This window comes from Cibotium barometz, chromosome 17 (genome assembly GCF_041138505.1).
Source record: "Cibotium barometz isolate CiBa-2024 chromosome 17, ASM4113850v1, whole genome shotgun sequence".
Classification (NCBI taxonomy): Eukaryota; Viridiplantae; Streptophyta; class Polypodiopsida; order Cyatheales; family Cibotiaceae; genus Cibotium; species Cibotium barometz.
In genome coordinates, this window is record NC_141062.1 from 35,078,661 (window position 1) to 35,093,402 (window position 14,742).

The 14,742-nt window shown below is 43.9% G+C and overlaps 1 protein-coding gene across 1 annotated transcript in view; it reads right to left on the reverse strand.

Annotated features, from left to right (window-relative positions):
* The window catches only part of LOC147629925 (GTP-binding protein At2g22870-like), a 30,610-nt gene extending 19,913 nt beyond the window's left edge, over positions 1 to 10,697 (reverse strand). The window contains exon 1 of the mRNA XM_086811449.1: positions 9,908 to 10,697. Within this exon, the coding sequence (XP_086667575.1) occupies positions 9,908 to 10,589 (682 nt within the window). The 5' untranslated portion in view covers positions 10,590 to 10,697. The remainder of the gene's footprint in view (positions 1 to 9,907) is intronic.
* Positions 10,698 to 14,742: the final 4,045 nt, after the last annotated feature.

The window sequence follows — 14,742 nt, forward strand, 5'->3', positions numbered from 1 at the left end:
TTGCAGAACTCCATCGCTCTATTAACCACTACCCTCTCTACTTTCTCGGGAATGGATACCTTGGCTTCTGCTTTAGGCCCCAATATTACTCCGGAACCATTCGGGGGCGAGCAAAAGCAGAGAACCAAGGAGATCGTGGACACTTGGCTACATAAGTGGCAAGTTCACCTGCAGTTTCATCCATATGATGATGGAAAGAAGATACAGTTAGCAGCAGGTTTCCTGTCCGGCAAAGCTTTGCTTTGGTGGAAGGAACTGAACCCTAAGCCAACGACTTGGGCACAATTTGAAGACATTTTCAAGAAAGAATTCCTCAAGAAAGAGGATGATTACGATGTTGTTGCCCGGTTTTCAACTTTGACCATGACCTCGCAGCACCTCACTTATGAGATCTACCTCCAGAAGTTTCGTGACTTGCAGATGAAAGCTACAAAGATGGATCCCACTACTCTTTTGGGGTTTTTCGTAGCTGGTTTACCAGACTCGTACCAATTACAGGTTAAAAATAACAAATGTAAAACATTGGACGAGGCCATTCATTCAGCTCGTATCTATGATGATACGATGGTCTCTTCCAAGTCAAAACCCGTTACAGAGCAGGGGAACAAGCATAAAAGAAAGTTCTCCGCACCTATGGCTAACTCGACTGAAGGCAAGTCTTCGGACCAACCTTCGAAGAATTCCAGTTCGACACCAGCGAAGAAAAAACGACTCCTTCGGGCTTTGAAGCTCAAGAAGGAAGGACGTTGTTTTATCTGCGAAGAAAAAGGACACATGCGTAACGAGTGCCCAAAGAAAAAGGGTACCAAGTCAAACGCAGGACCCAAGCCAAAGGCAGCTAACCAGTTGTCTTTGACAGGTACGTCAATTACTGTACTTTCTCGCTCTAGTACTTGTTCTGATTGTCTGTTCAATTCTAAGGTATTTGGCATGCATGATCTTCTCCGAGTTTATGGAGAAGTGAATGGCCATAAAATTCACATTCTGTTAGACCCTCGCAGTTCGCATAACTTTGTTAACTACAAACTTGTGCAGAAATTGAGTCTTGATACGACACTTAGCGACCATACCTATGAGGTACGTCTACCTGCGGGCAGACAAGTTTGGGATCGCAAGGTGGAGATGCTTCCAATCCAGATTCAGGACTACAAAGATACTCTGGAATGCTATGTCATGCATCTGGAAAATGTAGACTTGTTATTAGAGATTGAGTGGTTTAAGACTCTTGATGTCCAGATAGATTGGTCTAGTCATATTTTTTCTTTTCAGCATAGGGACACCAAGTATAGTATTTTAGGTGATTGTATTCATCCCTCTCAGGGACCTCTTGTAAATACTATTGATTTTGGAAATATAATGAATTCTTCTTTGTACACCGCTTTCCACTGTGTCTTGATTCCACTTTCTTCTTTTCTCATCCCTTCCATGGATGTGAATGAATTAAGTGTGTTTGAAAGCAAAGAATTACAGAAGATACTTGATTCGTTTCAAGATGTATTTCCTAAGGAACTGCCATCGGGTTTACCACCTGAACGGGCAGTAGATCATCGTATTGACTTGATCCCTGGTGCTCATCCTATGAGTATTCCACCTTATAGGATGAGCCAAGCTGAGGAAGATGAGTTGGCTAAACAACTCGAAGATTATTTGAGGATGGGCCACATCCGTCCAAGTAAATCACCTTGGAGTGCACCTGTGTTGCTTAGGAGAAAGAAGGACAATACTTGGAGAATGTGTATAGATTACAAAAGATTGAACAAGCTGACAATTAAGAACCGTTATCCTCTCCCTAGATCAGATGACTTGATTGACCGGTTAGCAGGAGCCAAATATTTCACGAAGATAGATTTGCGTACTGGCTATCACCAGATACGTATTCATGAAAGGCATGTCGAAAGAACCGCCTTTCGGACTAGGTATGGCCATTACGAGTTTCTCGTATTACCTTTTGGGTTAACCAATGCTCCAGCCACTTTCCAACAAATGATAAACGATCTTTTTCGTGAACATTTGGGAAAATTTGTGGTGGTGTTCCTAGATGATATTTTGATTTATAGTCGTACTCTTGAGGATCATGTCAGACACCTCACGATTGTCTTATCTATTTTAAGACAGAATCGACTATATGCTAAGTTGAGTAAATGTGAGTTCTTTATGACCGACATCATTTACTTGGGACACAAGATCACTAGAGATGGATTGAGCATTGACTATGACCGAGTTCAGAAGGTTTTGGACTGGCCTATACCACGAACAGTGAAACAACTTCGTTCTTTTCTCGGTTTTGTTGTCTTTCTTCGGAAATCTGTACGGGAGTACTCTCAGCTCACACTACCGATGACCGACTTATTGAAAGGTCGTGGACGTAAGTCCAATCAGCCTATCACTTGGAATAACGATTTGGATATGGCCTTCAGACTTTTGAAAGATAAAGTCAAGGAAGCACCTATCTTAGCATTGCCTGATCCTAGTCGGCCTTATGTTCTTGAAACTGATGCCAGTGACTATGCTATCGGGACTGCTTTATTTCAAGATGGTAGACCGGTTGCTTTTGAAAGTAAAAAGCTAGACGACATTCAATCTCGTTGGCCAACCCTTGAGAAGGAGCTTTATGCTGTGATTCATGCTCTCAAGGTTTGGAGACATTATTTATATGGCTCCGAGTTTGTGGTATTGACTGATCATCAGTCAATCAAGTATGTGTGTGATGCGGATGATTTGAGAGGCAGGAAAGCTCGTTGGGCAGAGTTAATGCAAGATTTTGATTTTGAAATCCGTTATCGGAAAGGGTCCATGAATAATATTGCAGATGCGCTTAGTCGGATTAGAGAGGTGAATACTTTGTCGTTCATCGAGATTTCTACTGACTTATTTCAGTCATTGAGAGGGCTTTGCAGGACTGATAGTTATTTTGGTCCATTTTGGCAGAAGATCCAGGACGGGAGCTCATTGATTGACCAAGACTCGGTGACTGCGCAGTCTACCATTCAGGCTGCAGGGGTCAGTGGATGATTCGGAATGGTTTACTATTCCGTAATGACAAAATTTGTGTACCACAGATCCCGGACATTAGGTCCAAGATTCTGAGGGAGTGTCACGACGCCCCTTCTGCTGGACACCCTGGGGTACACAGGACACTATCATTAGTGAAACACACTTTTTATTGGCCGAAGATGAAAGGGTATGTAGAAGATTATGTTCTCAAGCGTCAGATTTGTCAGGCAAATAAAGCTGAACGCTTTAGACAGGCTGGCTTGTTGCATCCTTTGCAAATCCCAGGTAATAAATGGGAAACTATTTCCATGGATTTTATTACCGGATTGCCAAGAACACATCAAGGCCACGATTCTATTTGGGTTGTGGTAGATCGCTTGACAAAAATGGCTAGATTTTTACCGACCCGGAAGACTATTACAGCTACGCAATTAGCTCGGCAGTTTATCGAGCAATTGTTTAGACTGTACAGGTTACCGCAGGACATAGTCAGTGATAGGGACTCTAAGTTTACGAGTGATTTTTGGAAACTTGTTTTCGAGAAGTTGGAAACAACTTTGAATTTGAGTTCCTCTGATCATCCTCAATCTGATGGCCAGACTGAAAGAGTGAATCAGATTTTGGAGGATATGCTTCGGACATATGTATCCAAAAGACAAAGTTCAAGGGAGGATTATCTCCCTATGTTAGAATTTGCATATAACAGTACTAAGCATACGAGTACAGGATTTAGTCCTTTCATGCTTATGTACGGTTTTCAACCAAGATCACCTGTTACAGTAGGATTCTCAGGACTTTAGCATGATGCAACACGTAATTTTTTGCAAGATATGCAGGAAATGTTACAAGTTGCAAAGGAATCTATTAGAAGTGCTCAAGACCGAGACAGGTTTTATTCTAATAGACATCGTTCACCTAGAGAGTTCTCTGAAGGAACGATGGTGTATTTGCGAGTTCCGAAAGATTCCGAGACTTTACGGACAGGTAGATCTCCGAAATTATCCCCTAGATACTGTGGACCATTTCGTGTTACACGACAGATTGGTTCAGTTGCATATGAATTGGATTTGCCTTCTCATGTGAAAGTTCATCCTATATTTCATGTCAGTAGACTTAAGGAAGTACTGGGTGGAGCAGATCAGTTAGTTACTCCTCAAGAAATTATAGATGTCCAGGAAATGACATTTGTTCCGCACGAACTTGAAAAGATTCTTGGATTTCGTGAACGAAGATTGCGTCATACGCTTATCACGGAATACAAGATCAAGTGGAAGGATCGTGTTGAGGAGGACGCTACATGGGAGACATTGACTTCTCTTCAGAGAGATTACCCTGGCTTTTTAGTGAGCTCAGGAGTGAGCTCTTAGAGGAAGGGGAGTATGTCATGTGCACAGTGGGTATCTACCGTGTGCTATACGCATGCAAGACTAGTTTCGAGGCTTGGGGAAGCTTGGAACTAGGCAGGCTGATTGACGAGCTGAGTTAGGGATATACTAACGGGCGGGCACCCAAGTATGGACGGGCGGGCGGCCAAGTGTGGACGCTCGATGACCGGCCAAGAGCCTATAAAAGGGTGGCCAAGGTTAGTTATTGTATTATAGAGAGTCTCGCAAGTTTGTGAGAGCTCTATGGTCTTGGAGCCTGGATCTAGTGCAGACGTGCACCTGCTTTACGCAGCCGAGGCCGGCAGCAATCTCGAGGCCCGCGAGGGCAGCTTCGTGGCGGTATGGGACGTCACGAGGAGGAGATTGGTCGGTACATCAACCTAGTTAGCTCAGCTCGTGGCTCGGTGGGGACAGCCAAGACTGTGAGCTCGCCCACGGCTGTCATGGTTGGGAGGTGAGTCAGGCCTGCACCCCCTTGCTTGTTGTTGTTCGTTTGTTTGCAGGATTCGAGTTTCGAACCAAGATCGATCACGAGGGGATCCGTGGGGATTAGACACAAGGAGAGACTAGACAAAGGCATCACTATCAAAGCTCTCGCTGAAATCATCCTCATGAGAAGAGGACACATCAGTGGCCTCCCCGAAGTCGCCATCGCTAAGAAGGTTGCCCTCATCATCGAACTCGGGCTCTCTAAGCTCATGTGAGAAGCCAAAGGGAGCATCCTCATCTGCAAGAGCAAGTGTGGAGCTACCCGATCCACGCCGCACATAGATATGCACTATGTCCCTGGAAGCACCACGAACCGTGCATCCACGGCTTCCTACTTGCACTCCTCTGCCACTACCTCCACGCCCAAGACGAGTGCGAGTAGGTCGTCGATCAAACGACTTGAGCTCTCGATAGATCTCTGCATAGATCCTCTCCTCCTCCTCATCCTGCACTTTGTTTACACTCTCAAGAGTGCCCCCTATGAGCTTGAATGCATCCACATTCACCTACATTGTACAATGATCAAGTGACAAGCAATGTATTAGAATTTGATTCCAAATTTCAATAAACATTGAAGTTTGAAATTTGAATGCTTATAACTTATAACTTATAAGTTGTAGCTTATACCTGTCTCGCCGATTCCATCTTTTGCATTGCGCACACCATGCGCAAGTTAGCGCGGCAATACACTAGCCGCTCTAACTGTTACGTGCTCAAGCGATTACGTAACTTCGTGTGTACAAGTGAGTAGGAACTCCAGTTTCTCTCACATGCACTTGAAGAGCAATCCTGAGCTAGGATTCTCAAAGCCACCTTTTGGAGGCTTGAGAGCGCATACCCAAATGTCTCCCACCAAAAGAGGGGCTTCACAAGGGATTCCCTCTTCCAACAGGTAGTAGATGCAAACGCGGCTCCTCCCCTTTGGTCATTGTAGCTTATGAGCTCCTCAAGGAACTTCCCATGGCGATCCTCCGGCAATGCTTTGGGCAAGTAAGCATCTCGGGCTTTAAGTAGCTCCACGTTGGTGAAGAGGGCGGGTGATTTGTAAGCCGGATGCAATAAAGCGGCAAGACCATGGATAGGTCTTCGCATCCACTTCAATCTCTTCTCCACAATGGCCAACATACCATTGCGCTTCTCCTTGTCGATGGAAGGAGAATTGCGTAACTCTGCTATGGCCTCTCTCATGAAGTGAACAAGAAGGCCCATGGTGGCTCCCTCCATGTCGGTCATCCGCAATACCCTATAGAAGGGCGTAACCGCAATGACAATAGTGTGGACCGACTGCCAAAACTCCTCCTTTAGACAAAGCCGTTGATTGCTTTTTGTGCATATGCCATAGATGCCTCGTGCACCGAGTTCCGTATGGGCAAGGCACACTCACACCCCAGGTGTCGGTCGCTCCAACACGCACGTGTGGAATTTTATTCAAACTTCATTGATTGAAATATTTCCAACTTCATATTTTAATCCTCAAACTTCATATTTCAAAAGTTTATAAGTAAACTATAAATTTTGTATACATATATATCGAGGGCAACGTCCACTACGTTTGGAATCTTTTCAGCACGTTTTCCAAATGTACTAAACGTATCGTTCACTACGTTTGGAACCACCTTGATGCCTGACATGACAGTACATATATGGTTGGTGTAGCCTGACATGATAGTACATGTGTGGCTAGTGGGACCTGACATGGTGTACATGTATGGCCATGGAGCCTGACATGATGAAAGTCTCTGGGACTAGCTATCTTGGAGATCTTGTGTATTTATGTTCTGGTAAGGTTCCGGAAGGATCATGAGCCCTGGACATTTTATCGGATACAACTAAGCAAATGGGTGTTTCTTCCAATATAATTGCACTCGTGTGTGCATGACTTTGATTTTATCTTTGGATGACTTGTCTTGTTTGCCTGGAGAATGCCTCAGATTTCTGCCTGTGTTGTCCATGGGGCCGGGGATGCTTGGGCACCCTGTTGGATGTGTATGTGCACACCTGTTTGGGACTGACACGTGGTCTCCATGTGTTTTGCAGGTGGTAAGTATTCCCAAAAACTCAATTTACAGCTTTATGAGTTCACATGTTAATAATGGATGCAAGTTCACACTCACTTATAAGTGACCGGACAACTTATAAGTGAGTACACATTGAGCAGGACTTATTTAATACACATGGCAGCCAAAGACCGGGCACTTGACATTATTTGGAGCCCCTTCATGTAGGCGCCCCTTTCTGGACCAGAAAAGCACACGTGTGGGCTATTTTCAGCGGGGAAGCCTCTATTATTGACAAAACTCCAGATTGGAGGGGGCGCATGCTTTTCAAGGGCGCATGAGGGCTGGTCGGCTGGTTTTCAGCCTGTTGGCAAGTTTCTACAGCCATCCATCGCGACTGAAGTTCACCGGATGCATGGGAGAAGCTGGCCGACTCCTTCTGCATGTTCTCCACTGCTAGCCGGGGGATTTACAGCTTGAATAGAGGCTGGACAGAGGTTAAAAACAGGGAGGAAGAGCTGGTTGTGGGCTGCTAGACAGTTTTCCTTCCGACCAGAGGTTTTCAGGCTTGTGCACAATTACTGGTCGCTTTCTTCTGTGGCTACTGAGGGCTGGTTGACCAGCCTTTGAGGGCTGGTCGACTTGCTCTATGAGCCAGACAAGAGGACGATGATGATGTTGAGTTGTCCCGGGCTGATGTGGGAGTACTATGGACTGTCCATAGTTGTCCTACATGTGCTGAAATTGTCAGCAGATTCAAATATTGTGATGTTTTTCTTGTTTTCATATTGTATAGGAAGAAACAAGTGCAACCAGTAGTGAACCCTGGGCACCCGCAAAGTTGTATTGGAAGCAGACTCCTTTTTGGTAATCTAACCATAAAGGGGGGGGGGGGCATCTTCTGGCCCCTAGTGTGGTGTCCTGTGCAGCTTTGTCATCTTGTTTTATCTGGCATGCATATGTGTATTTTCAGATTTCATGATTGATTAGATTTTCCGTGTTCAGTTGCCCCTTCCGTTTAGGGGGGAGGGGGGGGCGGGGGGCGCACGGTTCCTGTTTAGTATTGCTTCAGCATGCTATCAGGCACCGCACCAGCCTGCCCCCACCCTCTCCCAGCCTGCCCACACTGCCAGTGTGAAAATGTGGTAACATGCCTGCTTCATGTGCCCAAGTGCCTAAAATGGGCCTGATCAGCAGTTTAAACACAGTCTAGAAAGAGGTGTACAACAAACTGAGATAAGAGGCAGTATGTGTAAATACACAACAAAAGCATAGAAGACTAGGAGCCAACCAGTAACCTCGCTCAAGGGCTTCATTGATGAATTACACCAGAGATTGAGCCAAGTCCCCCCGACTTGTTACATGCGGAAGCCTAATTGGAACCTTTTCACTTGATTAGCAGAGAACACTTCACAAAACTGAATTATGCAAGAAAGAGATGGGAGTGTAGAGACAGAAAACTGCACACATGATTGGTCCCGATAACCCTCAGAAAGGCCCCCACCTGTAGGTGTATTTACTTGTATTGCTTGCATGAATGTAAATCCCTGTTGTACTGACCATGAATGACGTACAGATGATGTGGCTGCAGGCTGAATGCCTGTCACCAACTGTATCACCTGCTGGACAGCACCTTTGACCTGCATTTTCCCTATGATGTGTTTTGCTTCAGCACTGTTATCCATTTAATTCCTTCAATTCATGAAAAGTTGGCACATGCATCATCCCGCTTTCCCAACATGGATACATATGCCACACTACTGGGAAATACGAGAATTTTGATTAACGGTGGGCCATTTGTGAGCACTATTCAATAAAGGAACAAAGGCCGACGAATAGGGGTGCATTCAGTAGTTTAAGACCATACTTGTGATGGATCAGTTTCAGTAAATGGTGCCAAAATTTTAGATTGAAAAAGTAGATTGGGATTGCTGAGAACGATATTCACAAGACCATTTCAAAACAAAAAAAGGTCATTTTGAGTTCAAGTGATGCTGGTCCATTTGGCCTGAACAATGCCCTAACACCATTCAATAAAATGGTGATGCAAATTTTCAAACCCTTAATTGGAAAGAATGTTTTTGTTTTCTTGGGAGATATCTAAGTTTTCGACCCAGCGAGCATTCAAAGCACATCAAAAAACTGTTCAAAAGTTGTAGCCCAAAAAATAAAAGCTTGGCATCGACAAGATGAAATACATCATCTTTCTAATGAATGTTTCTTGTTTTGGAGTAAATTATTGGTCCAAGCAAAATTTTTCTGGACCCTCCACAACAGTCAAAAATATTGTGGATTGGTAGATTCTCCAAGGCACCAAGAACCTCCAACTGTCTATTGACTTGCCCAAGCTTACAAAGGACATCTCGACAAATTTTTCGACATTGCTCCATTGACAAACATTTTGTAAGAGGTGATCAAGAAGGCATTGGAAGCCCTCTCCAAGTTGGAGAAATTGGAGTGGGTTTATGTTCTCATGGGAAATGGTGGGACTAAAAGGCTGGGTACTTTTCAATGCCCACCTCTGTGTTCTACTCAAATTTTCTCAAACTTTGTTGCAAGAGCTGCTTGATTCCATTTAAGGTTGACACAAGGGACATTGGAGAAGCTAGAGCACAAGGCCACATGGTAAGACACGTCATGTACTTATAAAGTTGGAAATTCCTGATCTTTCCTTTGAGATTAGCATGGACCTTGTCATCACTTGACATCGGTAAAGCGTAATAATAGTGTTTAATTATTATGGATAGGCAAAGCAAATTTGTTGTATTGATTCTGCAAGACTGCTAGATTTTTTTACACTACTTATATCCAATTGAAAGCATACCCTGGAGTTTCCGAAAAAGGATAAAGTGTGTATACATGCGTCACATATACACACACAAACATATGCGTGTGTATATGTGCATGCCCATGTGTGCTGTTTCATGAACATGTATACATGTTCACATATACACGTGAGTGCACACATACACGCCTGCATGTGTTTTATGAACATGCAAAACAAGACGTGAAATGTAAGCAAGCAGGATTTGCTGTCGTTACCTGGTTTTTTAGAAGTTTGAGCAAGGTCCTTCCTCTGAACAAGAGCATTGATAAGAGACGACTTTCCGACATTGGAACGGCCAACCAATGCGAATTCTGGGAGCTTAGTATCCGGGCAGTCTGCTACATCTGGGCTGCTCTTGACAAACTCTGCTTGCTTAACCCTACTGTTTTTGGCAAAGGGCCCCAAGTATATATTAGAACCAGGCAGTCTTCTCAAAGGCTTCTCCTCTGAAAGCACAGCACCAGGAGGAAGAAACATCTCCATGCCTGCATCCAGCTCTTCTGCTGCACTAAACTCTGAATCCATCTCTTCATCCTCTGCATCTGTCACTTCCGTAACCCTAATATCCACCCCTGTATGCTTCTCTGTGCCTGAGTTTTCCAAAGCCCTAACCTCCATGCATGAAGCCAGCGTTGGCTCGTCTGTAACCGAAACTCTAATTTTCTTCTGTGAATCTAGCACGGGCTTTCTTCCCGTTCCTGAATTGTCAGAAAACCTAATTTTCATTGTTGGCTCTCCTGTGTCTGGTTCTTCCAGAACCTTTGTTTCCAACTTCGGGGCTGCCTTTGCTGTGGAGATGGGCATGGAAGACCAGGGGGAGGTGTGGACTCCCCTCGGCTTGCCAGACACAGGCAGAGATGCAAGGGCGAAGTGGCCTTTCATGTAAAGCCCAGCCATGTCTTCTTGTAAGAAAGGAAACCGTTCCGATTCACTAGTTTGAACCCAGTTTTAGACGAGTGCACCACAGTGACTACACACTCCAGGATTCACGCTCCAGCTCAAGGCGTGTTCAGACCTCACCCTGTTGGGTATCCAACAGGGGGCAGGGGGCCGCGGGGTGTTAGGGCACGGCAAGTGAGAAAAATTGATCTTCACGGAATGTTGTTGGGTGACGAATAACTTCTTGGTCAATCAACATCGGATTCAAGAGAAGTTGGCCGGTGTTTGATTGCATCTGACGATGGAGATAAAGCCACCTCATTTGAAGGATTTGCTAGTAGGCCCTCGTGAAGCTTGAAGGATTCTAAATGGCTCCTTCTTTGTGTCTTGAGCTCTCACCATGAGATTTTGCAGGTTTACCATTTTGAGAAACTCGGCATCAAACTCTCTATGTGTGAGCACACGCATGTACCTGCACCTTGTATTAGCCACACATGGCTACTTGTACTCCCTTTTCATCGACACATGCTCATAGTATATGTAGCTAATTTCTTTTTTAATTTTTTCTATTTTCCAATGGATTAGTATTTTCATGGAGCCATTGTGTTACTCTTGTCTAATGGGCCCTTTGGGTCTTTTTAGCTCTCTCTCTCTCTCTCTCTCTCTCTCTCTCTCTCTCTCTCTCTCTCTCTCTCGGACCACAAACACCATAGGATGATCAAATCTAATCAACTCCATAATGCAAGAATTAAGAGAATAAATACATAATTAGAATAATGGGCAAGAGCATGAGATTCAATCCTAAAAACACTTTCTTCTTTCTCATTAATCAAAAGACCCAAATAATTATATAGCCTCAAAGACCCAACTCAATACAACCTTGGACACTACTCACATACAAATCTCAACACGGATAATTGAACACATCATGTGGTTCACACACAGCTTCAAACACAATACACGTGTCTTAACCCTTGACACTACTCACATACACATCTCAACATGGACAATTGAACACTTCATGTGGTTCACACACGGCTAGAAAACTCGAGCTCACATTGGCTCGTCAAAATGTCAAATTGTGGCACTTTGTGCCTCATCACAAACACCATATGGACTCAACTTGGCCCCAAAATAGAAGGTCATCTCAATCTTCATGCCAATCCATTGTCAATGTTGATGCAACTTTCTTGAGGTTTCTTTCCAAGCCAATCTCAAGCAAGTGGTTCCATGTAGATTTGTTGGTGGTCATGTGGTTCTCCCATGACCACAACAAATCTAAACATGCCTCATCTTGGGTTTCCATGTAGAGATGAAGGCAACAAATTTAAAGAACCCATGTGAACACACGCTTAACCACAGCTTTTTAGACCAAAACATGAGGGGAAAACCTTATCTTATCTCTCTCTCGCCTAGAGTTTTGAGGTTGTTTAGAACTTTGTTACTAGTAGCCTCCTCCAAAGTGCAGCACGATGATATCCTATCAATGGAGGCCACCTATAGGGGGACTATTGCATAGCTGCCTACTTCCAAGTACCCAAGCACAACTTCTCTATCTCGTTCTACTTGCTACTTCTGTGTGAGTGATTCGCACTTTCAAAATGTCACTTGGCTTATGTGTCTTCTTTAGCATCACTGAGAGAGAGAGAGAGAGTAGAATTAGTTTTAAAAAAGTTTTTTTGTTTTGCTTTAAATGGGAAAAATACAAAATGAGCCTTTTTTATCGCAAAAATGTGTGCGCACACGCGAAAGCGAGAGAGAGAGAGAGAGAGAGAGAGAGAGAGGAATTAGTTTTTCTAAAGAAAGATTAAATGGGAAAAATAAAAATGAGCGATTTTTGGAACGGAAAAATAGGAGAGAGCGAGAGAGAGAGAGAGAGAGAGAGAGAGAGAGAGAGAGAGAGAGAGAGAGAGAGAGAGAGAGAGAGAGCGTGTCTCTAGTGCCATCCAAACCCTTGATGGATAAGACTATTTTTTGACCACATGTAGGAGCTAAAGGTAATGTTAGGCAAAGGTAAAAAGATCATAACTTAGTAGTTCTATCATGACGACTAATGTTATGCGAAGGCAAAGAGATCCTAACTTAGCAGTTCTATCATGATGGGTGCACTCACTTTCCCATATGAAGAGCCTACACATTTTGTTCATTCATACCCACATAGGTTGATTCTGAATTTTTCCAACGGAGAAAATTTAAAGAAGAATCTACCAGTGGAAAAACCGATGATGCCCATGATGTCAATGATCAACTCGTTAAAGCCACGTGATTTGATGGATAAGTCTACTACTTGACCACATGTAGCACCTAAAGAAGAATCTACCAGTGGAAAAATCGATGATGCCCATGATGTTAATGATCAACTCGTTGAAGCCACCTGATTTGATGGATAAGTCTACTACTTGACCACATGTAGTACCTAAAGGTAATGTTATACCAAGGCAAAGAGGTCCTTAGTTAGAACTTCTATCCAATGCATGCACTCACTCTCCCATATGAAGATCCCTTATTTGCGTATGTTAGCCGTAGGCTAAGGGCGGTAAGGGCGACGCGGACTAATAACCGTAGCAGTACCCGGATAGCTGCCCTACTACAACTGCAAGTCAGCACTGCCAGAGCGAGACAGCCAGATGGAAGCTAAAAGGTCATTATTACTCTTACACGCCTCACTGGCGCATCTTACCATCCAGAAGAAATCTTAGTACTGACAGATGCAGCAAGCAAGTAGTATAAAAAGATGAGTCTTGAGCCATGCAGAGGTTGGCTGCCGTTTTTGTATCATTGCTCTTCTTAATATATATATATATATATATTAGCAAAGACTATTGCCTTTTTGGGTTTTAGCTTCATTGTACATGAGTCATCCTGTCATGTTTTAAGTCTTGATGTCTATGTCCAATTGTTAACTCCATTGAAATTAGCTCTGTAGTATTGTGTTCTTCCGCTGTTAAGTGAATAGGCAGTCCAGTAATTGTTCGAGTAACCTGTAAGCTGTCTTTGTTGCTTGATTTAACACTATGCTAGTCTGGTGTATGCTACGCGCATAACCAGTGAACTTCAATAGGTTGCCGGGGAAATAAGCGGTCGATTTCCTCGCTAACACTTTGGCGACCATGATGCTTGTTATTGCTTCATGTAGCTGTTATTTCGCCTGTTATCTAGTTGTTGTTGTGTTTGAAGCTCTCCCCCTTGTTTTCAAACCCGTCCCCCATGTCAGCACGCCAATGACGCTACTTGGAGCGTAACCAAGCTCGACAAACCTTCTTTGCCAACCCTGATAACCACCCAGCTAAATTAGAACCAAAAGAACCCACCTCCCATTCAGAAGAAGAACCACTCACCCCTCATCCCCAAGAATCTAACCATGAACAATCCCCATCCCACTCAGAAGTAGAACTACCAACTTCCTCCACCCCAACCTCACCACCACCCCACCCCCATAGCCTCAATCCTTCACTTACCAAAACACCATGCAGTGACCAATTGTCACCATAAAGTATCCCAAATTCTCCCACAAGTCCTCAGATGATCCCGATGCCCACATCCTAATGTTTGACACAACTTGGCGTGTTAATGTTCTTGGCCCAATGGACTAGAATCTCAAGAAGGATGCTTTCGTTTCCACACTTCACAAAAGTGCCACTCTTTGGGTAGCTCTGTATGGCTATGCCCATTTCCCCACTTGTAATGCCATCCGAGATGCATTCCTTCAACGCTTCAGAGAGGACAAGACATATGTGCATGTCTTGGATAAGTTGTCCAGAATGGCTCAGAAGGCAATGACAGTGGAAGATTATGCTGCAAAGTTCCCCAAAGTTTCACAAACTTCTCCGTAGATTAGATGCAACTAATTAGCCTGCATAAGAAATTCTAAATTCTTATTTCATGAAGGGCCTCAACAAGCAAATCAAATGCTCTGTAGTCAGAGTGTACATGTCTACCATTACCATGGAACAACTGGTAGACTCAGCTCTCAAAGCAGAATGGGTATTAGTAGGTCCGATCAAAAGTAAGAAGAAATCTAAAAATACAAAGAAGTCCAAATAGTCCTCATCTGAATCTTTGAACGAACAGAATGATTCCGATGATTCCACAGCCAATAACGAATCGGAGGAGGAGGAGGAGCACAAGATAAGGTCCAAGAGCAAGAAGGCGTGGAAAATAGTCAAAGAAT